This window comes from Gastrolobium bilobum, unplaced genomic scaffold (assembly GCF_033153095.1).
Source record: "Gastrolobium bilobum isolate Gb01-03AN ecotype WA unplaced genomic scaffold, APGP_CSIRO_Gbil_v1 utg100011, whole genome shotgun sequence".
NCBI classification, from domain to species: Eukaryota; Viridiplantae; Streptophyta; class Magnoliopsida; order Fabales; family Fabaceae; genus Gastrolobium; species Gastrolobium bilobum.
The window spans coordinates 11,622-29,207 of record NW_026897170.1 but is presented as its reverse complement, the minus strand read 5'-3'; the positions used below and the strand labels follow the sequence as shown (position 1 = coordinate 29,207).

General features: G+C 37.3%; 1 protein-coding gene across 1 annotated transcript; it reads right to left on the bottom strand.

The window, feature by feature from the left end:
* Window positions 1-9,785: 9,785 nt before the first annotated feature.
* Window positions 9,786-17,259, bottom strand: LOC133304677 (ent-kaurene synthase 5, chloroplastic-like). Its single transcript, XM_061504730.1, has 14 exons — window positions 17,185-17,259; window positions 16,305-16,314; window positions 13,872-14,147; window positions 13,607-13,787; window positions 13,236-13,456; window positions 13,010-13,130; window positions 12,685-12,782; window positions 12,366-12,589; window positions 12,158-12,270; window positions 11,967-12,065; window positions 10,995-11,210; window positions 10,760-10,901; window positions 10,193-10,438; window positions 9,786-10,115 (listed from the first exon to the last, which is right to left on the bottom strand). Exons 1-14 carry the CDS (start codon window positions 17,257-17,259, stop codon window positions 9,786-9,788), a joined length of 2,352 nt encoding a protein of 783 aa, XP_061360714.1.
* Between the last annotated feature and the right edge of the window lie 327 nt (window positions 17,260-17,586).

Below are 17,586 nucleotides of genomic sequence, written 5' to 3'. Positions count from 1 at the left end.
TTCAAGCGGAATCCAAAAGGGGCCCAAAGGACCCCAGCAAGTTACATAATTCAACCGATATCTCTTTGGTAGGAGGATCCTCTGAAGCTGGGGCCTCCTTGCCGGATTGATTAACCACCTCGACCTCCTTCTCCAGCTTGTCAACTGCCTCCTCGCCATCCTCGAAGCCAACTCCCTTCTCGGTTTGGACGTTTGACACATGGGAAGGAGAATCGGCAGCAGGAGTGATGATTTGGCCATTGCTAACATAGGCGCGAGCATTCAAACCGACCAGATTTAAGGGGACTTTCAGATTGAGTATTTGGAGTTGATTCAAGGCATTATAGAAGGACCCAGTGACTGATTTCTCCAGTTCACTTTGGCAAAGCTGAGCAGTACGTTCAGCTTCCTTCACCTTGTCTTCCAATCTTTCATAACTTCTCTGAAAGCCATGCATTTTTTCAATCTTCGCCGCCTTTTCATCTAGGCACTTTCCATGGTCGGCGGTAATCTGGGTCAGCTTGGTGGTAGTATCGTCATGATCCTTTTTCAGAGCAGACAAATCCTCCTTCACCTTCAGCAGCTCCGCGTATGTCTTGGCTTTCTCCTCCCGAGATGCGGCAGCCTCACTTAACGTATGCACGTATTTCTGCTTCAGAATAAGCAAAGGCCTGGCTAACGCAGCCATCTTCAAACAGCACAGCTCCAAATCTTCCACCTCCCTTACTTGGGCTGGGGTGAGAAGAGATGAGTTGTAGAAGACCTCGGGGGCGCATACCGCATCCCAGAGAGTATTGTTGATTTTTCCCTGCCATACCATATGCTTAACAAATTCAGGCGCTGGAGGAAGAGGAGGGGCTTTCATAATTTGATGGGTGCCAGTTGAAGCACGGATGTCGGAAGTCTTGGATTTTTCTTTTACAGTAGCCGCGGTGGACGCATCAGCAAACGAAACCTTGGCTTTACTAGGACCGCCTTGAGAGGAGTCAGGTGCCTTCCTCTTCTTGGCAGACTCGGTGGAACCGGTCTTGGCCTGGTTCAAAGCGGCCAACCAGCTGGGAGGATCATTTTGTTGGTTATCCATCTGAGGTACTACAAGCGAAACAACAAGAAGTTAGTATTAAAGCAACATGGCCAATATGCAAATGCCAGGTTGCAAGAAATAGTTTATACTCAATTCAGCGTCTAGCTCCTCTTTGGACTTGAATAAAAGGGATGCGACACTAGCATGCTTATGCGATAGCAGAAACGTGCCAATGGCGATGGCACTATCAATATCAGAAGACCAATGCAAAGGGAATTTCCCCTCACCATCCTCGGCATGAGAAGTGTCAACAAACCAGACACTCTTGTCGGGATGGGCAGAAATTTTAAAGAATTTATCTTAAATTTTTTTAAAGGAATCAGTATAAACCTGAAAAAGTTTACGGTGGGGGATACCTCGAAGGGTAACCCACCCCTTTCGGTTTGCTGGTTCACGACCAGTCCGAGGAGTTAGTACTTGAAAAAAGAAGAAGAAGACACAGACAGAAGCTGGAATAGAAAGGTATGAGCATAAACGCTCAAAGGCCTTGGCAAAACCCTATCCATTGGGATGAAGCTGTGTGGGAGCTATTTGAAGGTGGTTCAGAAGATCAATTTGAAAATCCGTCAAAGGGAAACGGACGCCGAGTTGAGTCACGATATCTCGAAAAAAGAAAAAGGAATGCGGCTCTCCTGGCCTCCCACTGGAGCAGACAGGTTCGTCTTTTCTAGGGGGGATTATATCAAAATTCACTAAGTCCCCCACTGAGAGGGCGGCAACGTCATCCAAAGCCATCTCTGATACAGTACTTAAAACTTCATGTGTTACCCAAGGAAACTGGGTTATTAAAGAAGATGAGGGAGATGGAGAACATGACTCAGTAGAACTTGACTCTCCTACTACATCTGATGGAGGAGATGCTATAATACCTAGAAACAAGGAAAGGGAGAAATCAGGAAAGAATCATAGTACCTGAATCACAAACGCTATCAGAGAAATCACTAGATGATGATGACAAATCAGCAATTGTAATAGGATCATCTACTCCTCCTGATGGGTGAATGGGTTTATCTCCATGCCGGCAAGTCGCCAACGTGGACTCGGCTAAAGAGTCACAACCTCGGTCAGCATGCTTGCCACTCATATAAATGCAGGAGTAACATGAGCCATTGCCCGGGATAGGAGAATACGGCGAACCTCTACTGGACATCCCGAACACGCTCCGAGACTTGCCACCACGGCAAGCTCGTAGCATAGCTTCCTGCTCTTCTTCTTCGGTCCTAGGGATTTCCCAAACCCAGAAACGAACACCAGGAGAAACGTTTTTCAAAAAACAGGCAGAGAACTAAAGAAGGAGAATTTTTTCCCTGGTTCGGTCAAGAAACAGAAAAAGGCTAAGTATCAAATACAAAGGGAGGGTAAGCAAGAGGACATGGCGCTAATCACCAGAACAACGAATTCTGGAAAAAAGGATAAATGTCAACAGGAGGTTCAAAGACATGCAAGCTATTCACAGATTCTGGAAAAAAGGCCAGCAAATCAGTGAAGAAATTGTGCAACTTCGCATTTATAAATGAATGATGAAAAGTAAATGCCAAAATGCAGAATCTTCAAGCAGAAGCAACAAAAAGGAGATAATGTGCGACATACCTCTTGAAGTAGTGAAACGGAAATGCCAAAATGCAGATGAAGCAAGGCTGATGTGCAACAATCAGTAAGCACGCAGACGAAAACAACGAAATAATGCTGATGCACAACGCTCAGAAATAAAACGAAACCATGTAAGAGGAAATGAGGACTTATATAGGCAAGACCAATACCACTGAGTTGCGAATAGCAAAGGTCAGGGTTATTTAGGTCCTTTCGCCCGTAAGTCATAACTGCCACATCATGGGTGGAAACCGCAATCATCATGCGCAGAAACCACAGCACGGAGGAGGCTAAGGGGCAGGGGCAAAACTGCCACTTCACTCCATAAAGCAATGATTAGACAACTGAAACGATGCTGCAATAAATGTGCACGAAACGCAACGACGTCATAAGAATGGTTGCAGCATGCTAAAGCACGCGGGCTGGAAAACGTGGCACAAGGCAACGAGTATAATTCAAAAACCTACATATAAGACAAGGTGTATATGCACATACAGCTGATTACCGAGTTCGAAGCTGGCGCCTGGGATAATATTCAACTCACGATTATTCAAGCACAGTTTCTACCCGGTTACACAACGAAACCCTGGACAGGTTCGTCAACAACCCGTCCAACAAAGTAAGAGGCACACATGCATAGCCCAGTAACCCGAATAAGATGACAACGATGGGGGCAGTTCAAACAGTTAAATCACGTGTCATCTACCCGGTTACTTCATGAAAGCATTGACGGGTTCATGCACAACCCGTCCACCAAATAAACATGCAGATACATTCCGAGATGAGGAATACCGCTTGGGGCAACCCGCAAGTGGGATTAAAATAACTTAAGTGTATTCCTAACTCGGAGGAGCAATATGGTTGATGCCCAACCAACAAAGCAACACGAGGGAAATGGCGCAACACATAACGTAGGCCAAGAACTCGAAATCAACATGAATGCCGACATTAGGAGGCAACCTGATAGAACGAGATCGTACCCGGCTCGAACAGTGGGGTACGCAAAATATCTTAGCGGGTTGATGCTCAACCCGTCGACACAAGGGGGCAAGGGACACCCCGCGAGAAAAACATTCTCTCGTAAGCAGAACATGCAAATCTACAACAATGCAAACCCATTCAGGGGCAAAAAACCTGGAGAAATGCACACATAAGTTCACCCCGACTACCCGCACACCCTGGTAGCCGATCTGAGGGGCAACTGTTTTGGATCCATATAATGGGCCCATTATGTAACAGGCCCAACAAGGGGCAATCCAAGATATGGATTGATGCTAATAAAGGATAGATATCCATTAAGGATACTAATCCTAATACGACAGCATAGCTATCAGGCCTAGACCCTCACCAGAGGAACCAAAGGCCCATACACACTACCTACAGGTAACCTCTATAAATACAAAGGTAAACCCTAAAAGTACGTACGCTCTCTCTCTCTCTTACTGTTATGCTGTCACTGTGCGCACATACACACCTCATTGGCTAACGCCGTTATAGTATTTTGTGCACAGTGATCTGCTTGACTCAAGGGTATCTCCTTCATAGATACCTTGGATAGGACACTAGATCCAATATCAACATACTAGCCTATTGGGCTAGACATCTCTGTCTCAAGGACAGAACAGTAAGCATGCATGAGTTTTGCATCAAATTGAACCTTGAGTCGCTGTATTCATATTTATATTTAAATATGTTATTTTATCCTTGTTGACTCTGATTAATTGTCAATTAGTTGAATGGTTTTGGTTCTTATTTCGTACTAGTTGAAGTCTATTATGTGACTTGTAATTTAGGTTTATGGTTTGTTTTCTCTTAAAGAGTACAGCAGCCTCCTTTCCTCGAAATCTTTGATGTGTAATTTGGATTTATTCTATGGATATGGAAGATACTAATCATGCCACTAGCTCCTCATTATCTTTTAATTTATTGAAGATACAAAACTTTCAATTTTCTATTAATGTATGAATAATAGGAGTTGATATATACTAGCTAGGCTTATTTTTATCATATTCGTAGTCTAATAAGCTATCGCAAGGGGAAGCATGTCTCACGTGCTATGGGAATATATATTCCAGAATTATCAAATCTGGCCCAAACAGCCAGGGTTGTCTTGAAACCCATTGAACTGGTAATCTAATTAGTTCGAATCATGTAATCGATCGGTCAATTTAAAGTTGACAAAATAGATCCAACCCGTTGCATTGGCCCTTTTTAACTCGGCACTTAAGGTTGGTTGGGTTGAATTTCCAACCCGCTTGAACCTGTCCTGCTTAAGGGCGAGTCAAAGTAGATTCAAATTGTAGTAGAATGGGCTAATCGGCCGAGTTAATTTTTTATTTTTTTATTTTTAATTATGGATATTTTTTATACATCTTTTATTTTTAATAAAAGTGGTATAAAAAATAATAGAAAATGAAGTGAAAGCAGGGTTATAATTAAGGAATAAATAAAAGAAAAATAACTATTTTCCACTTTTTTTTCGACAAAAGTACATGTACTTGGGTTGGTTTTTTTCAGCAACAAATTTATATTAGTTGCTCTTGTGTCTTATTTTAATTAATAAGTGTTTACCTATTTTTTCCTTTTTGTCCTATAGATTTGTTTACTTCGTTCATTAAGATACTGCTCGATCAGGTTCATTGACAGTGATTTGCAGAAAAAAATTTCTTTGCTTGCTTCGATATTTCTGGTCTAGAGTACTCTATTTGTTTTTCCCTTGATTAATTGTATTCTGAAAAAATACATATAACCGTTTAATGTTTTCAATATAAAAATTTAAGGGGCAAAGGCATTATCTCATTTCAATGTTGTACATACTATAAAATTTAGTTAATATTTATGAGAAGGATTAATATCACAATTTTTTTTTTTACAAAGTTACAAATTACACTATGTAATACAGGTAAGACTTAATTTACTGAAGAGTGTCTTACCGGTAAGACATAGTGTAATTTGTAAGAGTTTGTAAATATAAAAATTTTAAATATAATCTTCTCTAATATTTATAGTGACAATAATAAAAGAAGAACCACCTCTAGGATTTAAATCCATGGCTTTTTTTTCTAAAATTTTGATTCTATTAGTTGAACTAACCTTTGCTGGAACAATTTATTTGTTAAAAATTAAGAAAAACTAAAGAAGACGTTATTAGAAAAATATTTATTTAATAAATTAATAGAAAAATAGAGAGTATCGTCGTATTCTTATTGACAAATATTGTTCTTCCAATATCAATTATTCGTTTGAATGTTTTCCGAAGTAAAAAACACATACATACATTTTAAGTTGGTTGTCTTTAACATACCTTTTATTTATTTATTTTATTCTAGTAGGAATCCTTTATAATTTTAACTTTAATATATACCAACAAACATAAACGGTTGGAAATTTAAGTATGAGTAATAAAAAGTCATACATCAGGAAAGAATCGGCTAAAAATGGTATATATAAGTGCAAGGATCTATAAACTCAATGTTTTAAAGTTTTGGATTGAGATGCGATGTTGGATCCCCTTTTTGTGAGTTTTTCACTTAGGTCCATTTGATACGTGAATGGTAGTATCCCTTAATTGGAATCTCGTTGTCCGAGGCTCAACAGTGGTACTAGAGCCAATGGTTGATTGACCTTTGTATTCCGAGTATTTGAAGTTGGTGGTTGGTGTTGAGGTTTGTCGTCCGTGAAAAATTCATGTTGTGAACCAAGAGACTGACTTACTCTTAGTTGGTATCCCCATCAAGTGGTACCAAATTTTGACTCAACATAACTGACATCTCAACCTTTAAAATGGTGTATGGCACTTCCCAATTAGACCTCTGTGGAGGGAGATATGCTCTCCCAAAGTTAGCTTAAAAATCTGCACGGTGGAGCACACACAGAGATTAACCCCAGTATTAAGAGATTATCTTCTTGAAGCTCTCAAGCTAGGTAGCTTCAAATACAAGTTACCTCATACTTATTCCAACCAAGAAATACCTGCTCAAAAGGTCATTTCCACAACACTTAGTACCACAAAGACCACTCAATTGGTCATACGGTCAATTATGCAAAAGTGACACAATAACTTACCCTAGTCTTTTTAGTCAAGGGCCAAAGGCAATCCACCAAGCTTCAATCTTCAAGAGTCAATTCTGTGGGAGGTAACCTACAACAATCACAACGTAGGATCAACAACCAACTTGTCACACAAGTCAAAACACAAGGCAATTACTCCCCCTCCCCCCCTCCACACACACACACACACTATTTGGCCATCATGGCCAATTTTTCAAGTTCCTGTTGTTAATTTCTTTTTAACATTCCTATGGCTTCCTTAGCCTATCACAACACCATATCAAGCCCACAATTGCATTTAATCACAATTCAACATCATTTTCCCCAAATTCCTCATTAAGGCCGAATCCAAGACATCATATGGCCAAGTGATTTTTCTCCTCATACAATCCACTTAAACTTAAATCAAATCATCACAAACCTAATTGTACAAATTTTGCATCATCATTTCCTATTTTCCCCTATGTGGCCAAAATCTCACACAGGCATATCCAAGAGATTTTCGATTCAATTTCACACATTAAACACACCATACATCTTGAAATTAACCACTAAAACTAATCCACGACTCAATTTCACAAACACACAACCATCCAATTTCACAAAATCTCAAGATCATCATCCAATAATCCTCCAAGTTACCAATTTTTCCTCAATAATTTTTATGAGCTTAATCATCATAAAACATCATTCTAAGACACATTTATTTAATGCACAATTTCAATTTGTGGTCCCCAACTACATCAATCACACAACATATGCTTTGGTCTTCAAAATCCAATCTCAAAATTTAACCAACAAGTGATGAAACTTACCAAGAATCAAGGCCCAAGACTCTTCCAAGCAATAGCCCAAGTAATCAACTCCAAGAACACTCCAAACACCTCTAAATTTCATAGCCACGGGTAGGGGTTTTCTCCAAATTTAGGGGGTTTCAAGAGCTAATAAGGGGTGGGTTGGATTTGAAAGATTGTCTACTTAAATTTTCATGACAAACTTTGTTGATTTTGGTGGAAGAATGGTGGAGAAATCAAGCAACAAAATTTTCTCCCTCCAATGGTGTAGGCTGCGGGTTAGAGAGAGAGAATGGAGAGGAAAATGAGTGAATAGTGGCTAGTTGACTATGTGTCTTAAACCACTTAAGTGGGTGGGTCCCACTTAACATCTCATTCAATTCAAATTATTTCAAATCTCTCACTTAAATCAATAATCTCCAATTTATTCACAACCTATTTATAAACCAAAATTTAATATTCACCAAAGTCCTTTAATTTCCCCTGAGCAAATGAATCCGAAATTTTCCGGTCATTCGGTAAAATCACTGTTTTAAGTTGATATGTGCACTGTTGGTACGTTTTTTCAAAAACCCTAATTTTAATCAAATTTCATCAATAATCATAATTTCTAGTCTTATGTACCTTTTTAAACATATTTTCAAACCTAGAGCTCAAATTTCACTCGGCACATTTTTCGGTGCAATTGTACCGCTGTATTTTTACTCGGTAAAAACAATATTCATCAAATTTCTAAAAACTTGTCTAACCACTTAATTTTTTGTTCTGAATCCATTTCCAAGGTTATTTTTCTCATTTGAGACCTTCTACTAACATTTCACTGTTTAGGGTTACATGTTTGTCAAATTACCGTTTTACCCTTTTTTACGTGTCTTGACCCAAAACTCAATATTTTCACTAATCCTACCATTTAATCCTCATTTTAGCTATAATTATAGTTTTTAAATCTACGAAGTGTTATAAAGTCCAACAAACGAAGAAAGCAGAGAGACGAGAGAGAAGATGGGTATCTTGGTCCAAAAATGTTTGAGAAATTTTTCCATCAGCTGGAAATCCAAGAATACCACATCGATGGTATTTTCATTTACATTTTACATAAAAAATAAAATCCTAGGAAAATCATATTTTTGCAAAATATTTCTGAAATTTTCTACAAAATATGGATAAATTGGATTACCACCCTCACTTTTCTTGGAATCTCAAAATAAATCTTCCACCAAACACCCCAGGCTAAGTCACTTAAGTTAAGACTTTTGTTGACTTTGACTTTTAAACTCTTAACATTTGTCATTTAATTCTTACGTGTACACTAATTTATAACTTCATCTCCATATTAATCTAACTTAAATAATATTATTTTTCATGAAATCCTCTAAAGGATCATATTATTATATCATAATTGAGTTTTTTTTTAGGGCAATATTTGTATAATTGCAATTTTGTCCCTAAACTTTACTAAAATTATAATTTGACCCCAAATAATTCTCATAATTATTTTTTTGGCCATAAAAGACTTGTTTGATATATATTTAATTTTTATAATAATAATATCATTTCATAGTTTTCCTGTAAAATTGCACAGTAGCATATTACCTGATAAAATTTACTATACACCTTTCCCCAAAAGTGTATAAACTCACAAAATTATATTCTTAATTCAATTTTATTATTTTTTTTATCACCAAAATAATCTTTAATTATTTATTTCACTGGTTAGGGTTATTATACGTGTCACTTGGGAGAATCCTATCCATACAAGGGTGAATGAACGATGATGATTTTGTAACTACCTATTCCCATATATTTTTTTGTCTCTTCTCTTATCACCGTTGATTCTCCCGCATGATATGGTCATATTAAATAACGCATGATAAATCCATTCCCAATTTGAATATGAGTGGTTTGGTGAGGTAGGTCGCAGCAGTCATTGCTAGGATCTATTTTGCAGGGGAGAAATCGTGTATATAATATGAAGAGGAAAAAAGAAACCAAGAACTTCCCTAACCCTGATTTTTATTATATATAGGTTTTACAATCACCAATAAAAAAAGGAAACAAAGAAACAACAAAATAAAGTCAAATCTAAATAAATCTAACTAATTATTTGTACATACACAATCCCTAAAATTATGAGATTTATTTCCCAAAATAGAAAATATTACTAAGATACTATTCAACCAAGAGAAAAAAATAGTGAAGAGAATGGGCCATTTATTCATACAGTGATCAGCCAAAAGCAATTGCAGCTCTAGCTTGTGGCATCACACCACAGTGGCTTTGACAGAGGTCTACGGATTTTGCTTAGCATTTACCAACAAATCTCTAAGGATGACAGGCTCTTTAATGACTGCGTTTACATCAGAGTGCAACTCAAGTAAAGTAAATCCATCTTTCTTCATGTAAAATACGTGCAACACTTTTGTCATTTTCCAAAACAAATCCTTGATATCTCTTGGAACTATGCTGCCTTTTTCCTGCAAAATTAATCTCAGGAGTTCTATTCTCTTATCCTCAATAATACCCTTTATCTCTTCAATGGCTTCTTCTGCAGTAATAAGTCCATTGCTATGAGCAATACGCAAAGTCACTGCATTCAATTTCCCTTGCTCATATTCTCTCTACAGCAGAGACAAAAAAAAGTATTAGTCACCTTAAAACCAGGCAGGGAATCATAAAGCAGGAATGGACTATATACCTTAAAAGTTTGAATATCATTAAGAAGACGCCCACAAGTGCTCATGGGCTTAAACAGACGATCCAATTCATTATTTTCAGCAACTTCATCTGAAAGCTTAGGTCCAACGAGGTAGAGTGCTGGAAGGACTATTACTCCTAAGCCAAATGTTATGTCTGCATTTTCCATGTAATCATCAATTGTAGGGACAACTTTGGTTCTCGACCACTCAGCTTCTCTATACATAGATCGAATCATATCCAACCACTGCAAAGTAAAAAAAGTAAATCCATTGGTTAACAAAATTATCTCATGTCAATGAAGTAAATTTAGAAGAAAAGTGTCAAACTAAGATTTCATTAACATGCAGAAGCAGCAGAACACGAGGTCATTGTCAAGGTCTTGCAGAGACATTAGTTAGCATTAGAAATTTTTCTTCAATTTGTGGGAGAGGAATGCAGAAATATATCACAGCTTAATTCACTATTCATGTTCACCCAACCAGATACCATTGACATTTGACTATATAGGAAAATCAAAATAACGTTAGTAGAAAAATGTAAGCAGAAACATGAAAAAACATCTCACAAATTTGATAACATTTTTTTTCACATTACGTCCTTGTCGCTTGATTGATCTCTCTCCAATCTCACAAATATTTCCGTGAATTGCAGAAAATATTATCTTAACTGTCTCAGAACAACAAACAGTGTTGATATCTACATCCCACCTGCAGTTCAATTTCCATAACATCACTCTTTGTGGAAGAAAATAGTGAGAGAATTCAAACGGAAATCAAGTTCAATTAAGAATAGAAATATACTCCTCAACTAGTTGAATAAGGTTCACTTGCTCTTCTTCAGAACCCCCAAAATCAAAGAAATCATCAACAACTGTTAAGAGCACCCCATTTTTGGCCCATGATATGCGAGCATCAGAAATTTCAGGAGAAGAAAGTACAGCTGCAACGGAGAAGAAACAATAGTCTATTTTCTGTCTTGCAAATTTTAGTTTGTCTAGTTTGCTGTCGATAACCCACCTGCATATGTTAGTGTACAGTTAGATCAAACTTGAGGAAATGCATGTCCCTTAGTAGAAATTTGTTCAGAATACTATCTTTATTGACACATTTGAATAAAGTTTCTAGAAAAGCAAGTTGCGAACTCTCTATGATAGGGTTGTAAATGGGTTAGGCCCATCTATATGGGTCTACGGCCTTGCCTATATCAGGTAGGTTTGGCCTATTACAAAAAGTCAAAATATTTTTTTGTACATGTCGGGTTTATAAACCTACCGGCCGGCCTATATCATATTATTTATTTAAATAAAATAAATAAAATTTATTTTAATAATTTTGAATAATAAAGTAATATTATTTTAGTTATTTTTTAATTATTAAATATTTAATAAGGTTAAACAGACTAACAGACCATACTAATGTTTTTCTTTTTACACAGACCTAGCCTATTTAAACTAAAGTCTAGCCTAGCCTAACATATTTACACCCCTAAGTATGGTATATATAAGTGAAAGGGCCTCTAAACCAATACTTTAAGGTTTTACGTTGAGATATAGTGTCGAATCCTCTTATTATATTTTTGTTGGTAAGGGCTGTTTGATGATGGATAGAGATCTCCTCGATTTGGGCTCCCCGTGGCCATCGCCCAACAAGTGGTAGCATGAACAAAAGAATACAGATCCCTCAATGACTTAGGCCAGAAGAGAAATAAGTATCTCTAGCCAGAAATACATCTTTGAAAATTAAAGAAGGAAGAAGAAAGAAAGAAAGAAATACCTTTCAAGTTGTTTCAGCTCTTCACCTTGTATTGTTTGGCATAGATTGAAGTCTTCTACTGCTAGCTTTAGAATTTCTTGGTTTGCAAGATTGCAAGATCTGGACCATAGTAAGAATCAAGAATTTGATCTAAAAAGAAGGAAGAAAAGAGAGGAGCTTGAGACAGGGGAAACAAACTACTAGAATCCCACCTATATGATGTTTTTAAAATCCTTGTTTCTTCTACATTGTAATGCTCCATTGATCTCTTGTTTAACGAAAGCTCCAAATTCGCATGATAAGGAAAATTAAGAACGTCATTGACCTACAGTCCAGAAACATTGCAGTTTTCAGGAATGATTATAAGATTGTATAAAAATAAGAAGCTAAATTTTGTGAAAGATTGAGAAAAGAAACTACCTCATGGTCAACATAACTACCAAGTTTATCAGAAAAAACTCGGTAAAGGGAAGATTCCTGCTTAAGAAGATGTTTTGTCCATGTATTTTGTCTTGCCAAAACCGATTCATCTGGATGTATAATGACTTCTGAAGCCTTATATAGCTCTAAAACAGCTCCAACATCCTCCAAGTGCCCTTTCAAGGAATTGGCAAATTTATCTTCGGAATATTGATAAAATGGACCTACAAAGACACAATATACAGATTAACTTCTTTGGTCTCTTTCTAAAAAAAATAATAAGAAACTCTAAACTATTAAAGTGTTGCAATGATCCAACCTGAAGATACATCATAGCCATTGAGACGCAATATACGAAATGCCATTGCACAAGTGGTGGGATCCAAGAATATTTCTTCCACTCCTTGCAGCCAATATCTGTTTTTTCACAAATTAAATATGTAGAGATTCAATGGATGAAAATGAAAAGTTTCTATGCTTAGACAAATATTTGAATGTTTTCAAACTTGCTATCTAAGGCTGCTTAATATTTTAAATAGAATGGTATTCATCACATACATTTATAATTTTTTTCCAACTTCTCCAGTGCATGACATATTAGTATTTCACCTTAAAAGGTGTATGCCTTTCAAATGGATTATTACCTGTATGTTTCATCCAATACACCTCGAATTTCCTCTTTGAAATGATGAGTAATACCCAACCTTTCAAAACTGTCAACCATATAGAGACGGGCATATATATCCAGAGGATAAACTGTTGGAACTGATTTTTGTTTTATTTTTCAAAAAAAAAGGCCAATTAATGATAAAAATAATTGTAATTAGAAGTAAATTCAGAGACACATAAGTCTAAAAAGTGAAAACATACCTGCATTACCAAACTTTTCTAATACTGATTGGAGGTAATTAAGACAGTCATTATTCTTAAGGTGCTGAAAAGCAGCTGCTGTTGTAGCAGGTGAATTAAACAAAGATCCATTCTTTCTTTGATACTTCATGATTGTTTTCCAGTCCTGTGACTTCTTCAGCATTCCTTCTGAAACATATGCTAGATATGCTCTCCACCCTTCTGAGTTGTTTTGACTGCCCCTAAGTTCAGACAAAGTAAAAAAATAAGATCTTTCTACCTTTAAATTCTTAGAATATATAAATTGTCAAAAGGATCTCAAAAATCAGAAACATTTCATTGACAGGAAAAACCTTGAAATATATATATATAAGACGAGACCAAAATACTACCTTTGGAGCTCTAATTCTTTCTTCTGGATAATTGATTCTAAGCTTGCAGCTCCAATTGGAAGGTTAATGCCCAAAATTTGTGCATATTCAATCAAAGAAGGAAAAAGTATATCAAATCCTATGGGAGGGTGTTGCTTCTCATCATTGATTGAAGTAATGTTTGACTCAATAAATTGAAGACCTGGAGGAATAGCAGGACAATTCATTCATATAAATAGCACTTTTTGTGGCTGAGGATGTGACTGCTAGGAGAAAAGTAAGGTACCTTTGTGAATTTGATCTTCACCAATACTCCACTGTTTTAATGCAAGGATACATGCTAAGGTAGATAAGAGAGCATCATTCATCAATAACGGATGGCGACCAGGAAGACCCCAGGAGCCATCAAAGAGTTGATTATCCAACAACCAATTTAAGCACTGAGGGAAAAATGGGGCTTGAGGAGAAGCTGGAGAATGAATCATTGCCACCCAAGCTGTATCATATGCAGAAATAGAAAGTTCAACCTTGTTGAACATGTTCTTGATTTTTACTTTAGTGTCTTATGTAACACCCCGTTCTAGAACCGGTTTGTTAACATCGCATTATGATATTAAGCGCAGTTACAATCACATGGGTTCAATTAAAATCCGGTTAAATTTTTCATTTTAAAACATGCCGAATTTATAATGCCCAATTGCGTGATCATAACCATATTACTTTGCGGAATCAGATAAACCAAGCTTAACATCATGTTCTTATTCCATTTTTAAACCATTAATTTACTTCTTATTTATTTCCCAACTTCTACTATATTGTAGATTTCTTCGTTAGCTACGCGTGGTTTCAAACCGCTCCTCATTTGGAGCTCTGTAGCTCAAGTTATGACAATTTTACTAACTCAGGTGTATGCTGAAAAACTACGCGGGTAGGGCGCTTAAGCTCGCTCCAGGGCGCTTAAGCGCCCACAGACAGAGGGAATTTACATTTTTTAGCCACCAAGGGCGCTTAAGCTCGCTCCAGGGCGCTTAAGCGCGCTACCTGGGCGCTTAAGCCCCCATTTTGGGCGCTAAAGCCCCAGGCGGCAGAAAGCTTTTGGTCTTCACAGGTGCATCAGGGCGCTTAAGCCCCCTCCTGGGCGCTTAAGCCCCCTGAGTAGGCTTAAGCCTCCATTTGCAGGCTTAAGCCCCCTCTTCTGGGCAATTTCCTATACTCATATTTTTCATGTATCTTTCTTGGGGAATCAATCCTACACATTTTACAACCTATTTAACAAGCTTGTGATATCCCTATATCATTGCTTAACTCTCATCCTCTCATCATTGATTTAACGGAAATTGGGCAGCATAGCCTTTGTTTTCTCAACGTTTCCCAATCTAACAGCTTAGCTCCTAATAGACAATTCAGTTCAACATTTCCAATATTCATCATGCATCCATAACCTTGAAGTAAATAACATTACACAAGTTTAATTACATAACGGGGAACTTAGCTACAAAAGGCTATGACCATCCCTTGGCTCTCATCAACAAAAGAGATATCCAAAGGCATGATCATAGGCTAAGTCCATCAAATATAACGAGATATACATACGTCAATGTTATCAATGATCAATCCTATACATGTAAATCTACAAAATATCATGTATGACCTCAAAACATCGTTTTCTTCATGCATGATCTACTGCAAATAAGGCCACTTGCCATCAGAGGCTCATGCAGCTTCCTTACCTGAAAGGGGGTCCCCATAACACGGGGTGAGATATACGAATATATCACAGTAAACCAGAGGTCCTTGGAGATCACTCCACCCTAAGGTTCACTTTCGATGTACACATAATCATAATAGCTTAACACATTCTTATCAGCAAGCATCACATGGACTTCCAAGAGAGATCCACTAAGGGCTGTTTCTCTTAGGCTCTTACCACATGGAGATCCACATAGGGCTGTTTCCAAGGGAAGTCCTTTCCTCAATCTATTCAAAGAGAGATCCTCAAAGGGCTGTTTCTCTTAGGCTCTTACCACATGGAGATCCACCTAGGGCTGTTTCCAAGGGAAGTCCTTTCCTCAATCTAGGAACCTCCAAGAGGGATCCACATAGGGCTGTTCCTCTTAGGCTCTAACCACATGGAGATCCACATAGGGCTGTTTCCAAGGGAAGTCCTTTCCTCAATCTAGGAACCTCCAAGAGGGATCCACATAGGGCTGTTCCTCTTAGGCTCTAACCACATGGAGATCCACATAGGGCTGTTTCCAAGGGAAGTTCCTACCAATCATCCTCATCATAATACTATCACTCATAACCTCAATCACAATCCTCAACCATTACCTCATTCATTATTGCTACTTCTATAATCATTCCTCAATTACTCTTAAACAATCAAACATCAACCAATAATCATCAATCAATCATAACATGTATCAATGCATGAATCAATGCATGAGCATACAATTACTATCATAATTACATATCACATCTCATAAACCATTTCTCCTCAACGGAGTATGGTGGAACACTCAATGGGATCAACCACAAGGTCCAAAGGTTTACCTTGCTCTTTGAGCTTTCCTCAATTGCACACAACCCCAAGGGTTGGTCACTCCACTTGGTCCTCTTGCCTCAATCCTATCAACACAAGGAATACAATCAAACAATGCTAACAATGCAAGGAAATCCATAGTTCCAAGCCTAGATTTCTCAAAACATCAAAGCATACTAAAATAACACTATAAACTCATTTCTACCGATTAAATGTCATTCCTAGCATTTTTCACAACATACTCTAAGCCTCATTCTTCCTTGAACATAGCCAATCTACTCAACATTTCATAAAAACCCTAAAACACTATTCATTAAACCCTAACCATGAAATTTTCCAAGAAAACAAGGTTCAAGGGTTAAAATCTTACCACCAATGGTCACACAACCAAGGATTGATGGCTCCTCAAGCTCCAATGGAGGTTGAAGCTCCCAAAACCCCAAATTCTCACAAAGGGGCGGAACTTTGAGAGGAAAAATCTCACAACACAACACTCTCCACTAAGAACCAAGCTTGGATTATGAAAGAGGGGAAGATTTAAAGTGATTTAGGCTTTTGAATCACCCAAAACGGTTAAGGTTTCCTCCCTTCTCTCTCTCTTCTTCTCTCTTCCTTTCTTCTTCTTCTTCTTCTGTTTGCTTCTCTCTCTGGCTCGACGGAAATGGGGTGGGAAATGGGGCTCTTTTGGTGTCTTAGTCACTTAACATAGGTTAAGTGACTTTAAGCGGGTATTGGTTCGTCTATCTATTCAACTCCATTAATTACCAAACTTTACCCAAAAGTCTGGAATATTTTTCTAGGAATGTTTCTAATTTTTTTTTTATATTTTGGGTACTTTTGCCTACACCCATTTATACCCCTTAATTTTCACTGAGTACACTTTTTAACTCCAAGTGACTCAGATTCATTTAATTAAGCCTTATACTTAATTTTACTCACTAAAATATGCTTAATTATTTAATTACGCACTGCAAGCAATAAAACCAATACTTTCTTTCCTTACTAGTTCTCACAGAAAAATATATGAAGAAAAAAAACAAAAAAAAACTTGTCATACCAAAGCTGTAGTACTATCCTTTTTCTTCTTTAGATTCGATGCAGTCATTGACAAATCTGTCACAAAGGAAATCATATCAGACCTTCAAGGAAGTATTATAAAGAGATACACTCTGTTTCGTTTGCACATAGAACAACACCAGGTCAAATACATATTTCGGATTTACTATTTGTTAACAATAAATAGATTCTGTTAGTTTTTGTAACAATAAAAAAACCATTTCCCATTAGATTCCAATTAGTGAGGGTGGAGTGCAACAATCCTTGTACCCAAGAACACCCTTGCATATTCGAAAAGATGTTGTTTAGCGTATTTGAACGTGTGATATTTTAGTCACAGTGGAGTAGCTTTACCATTACTTTAAGCTTTACCTCTTTTTTTTTAGTTGTTACGAGGAGAAAT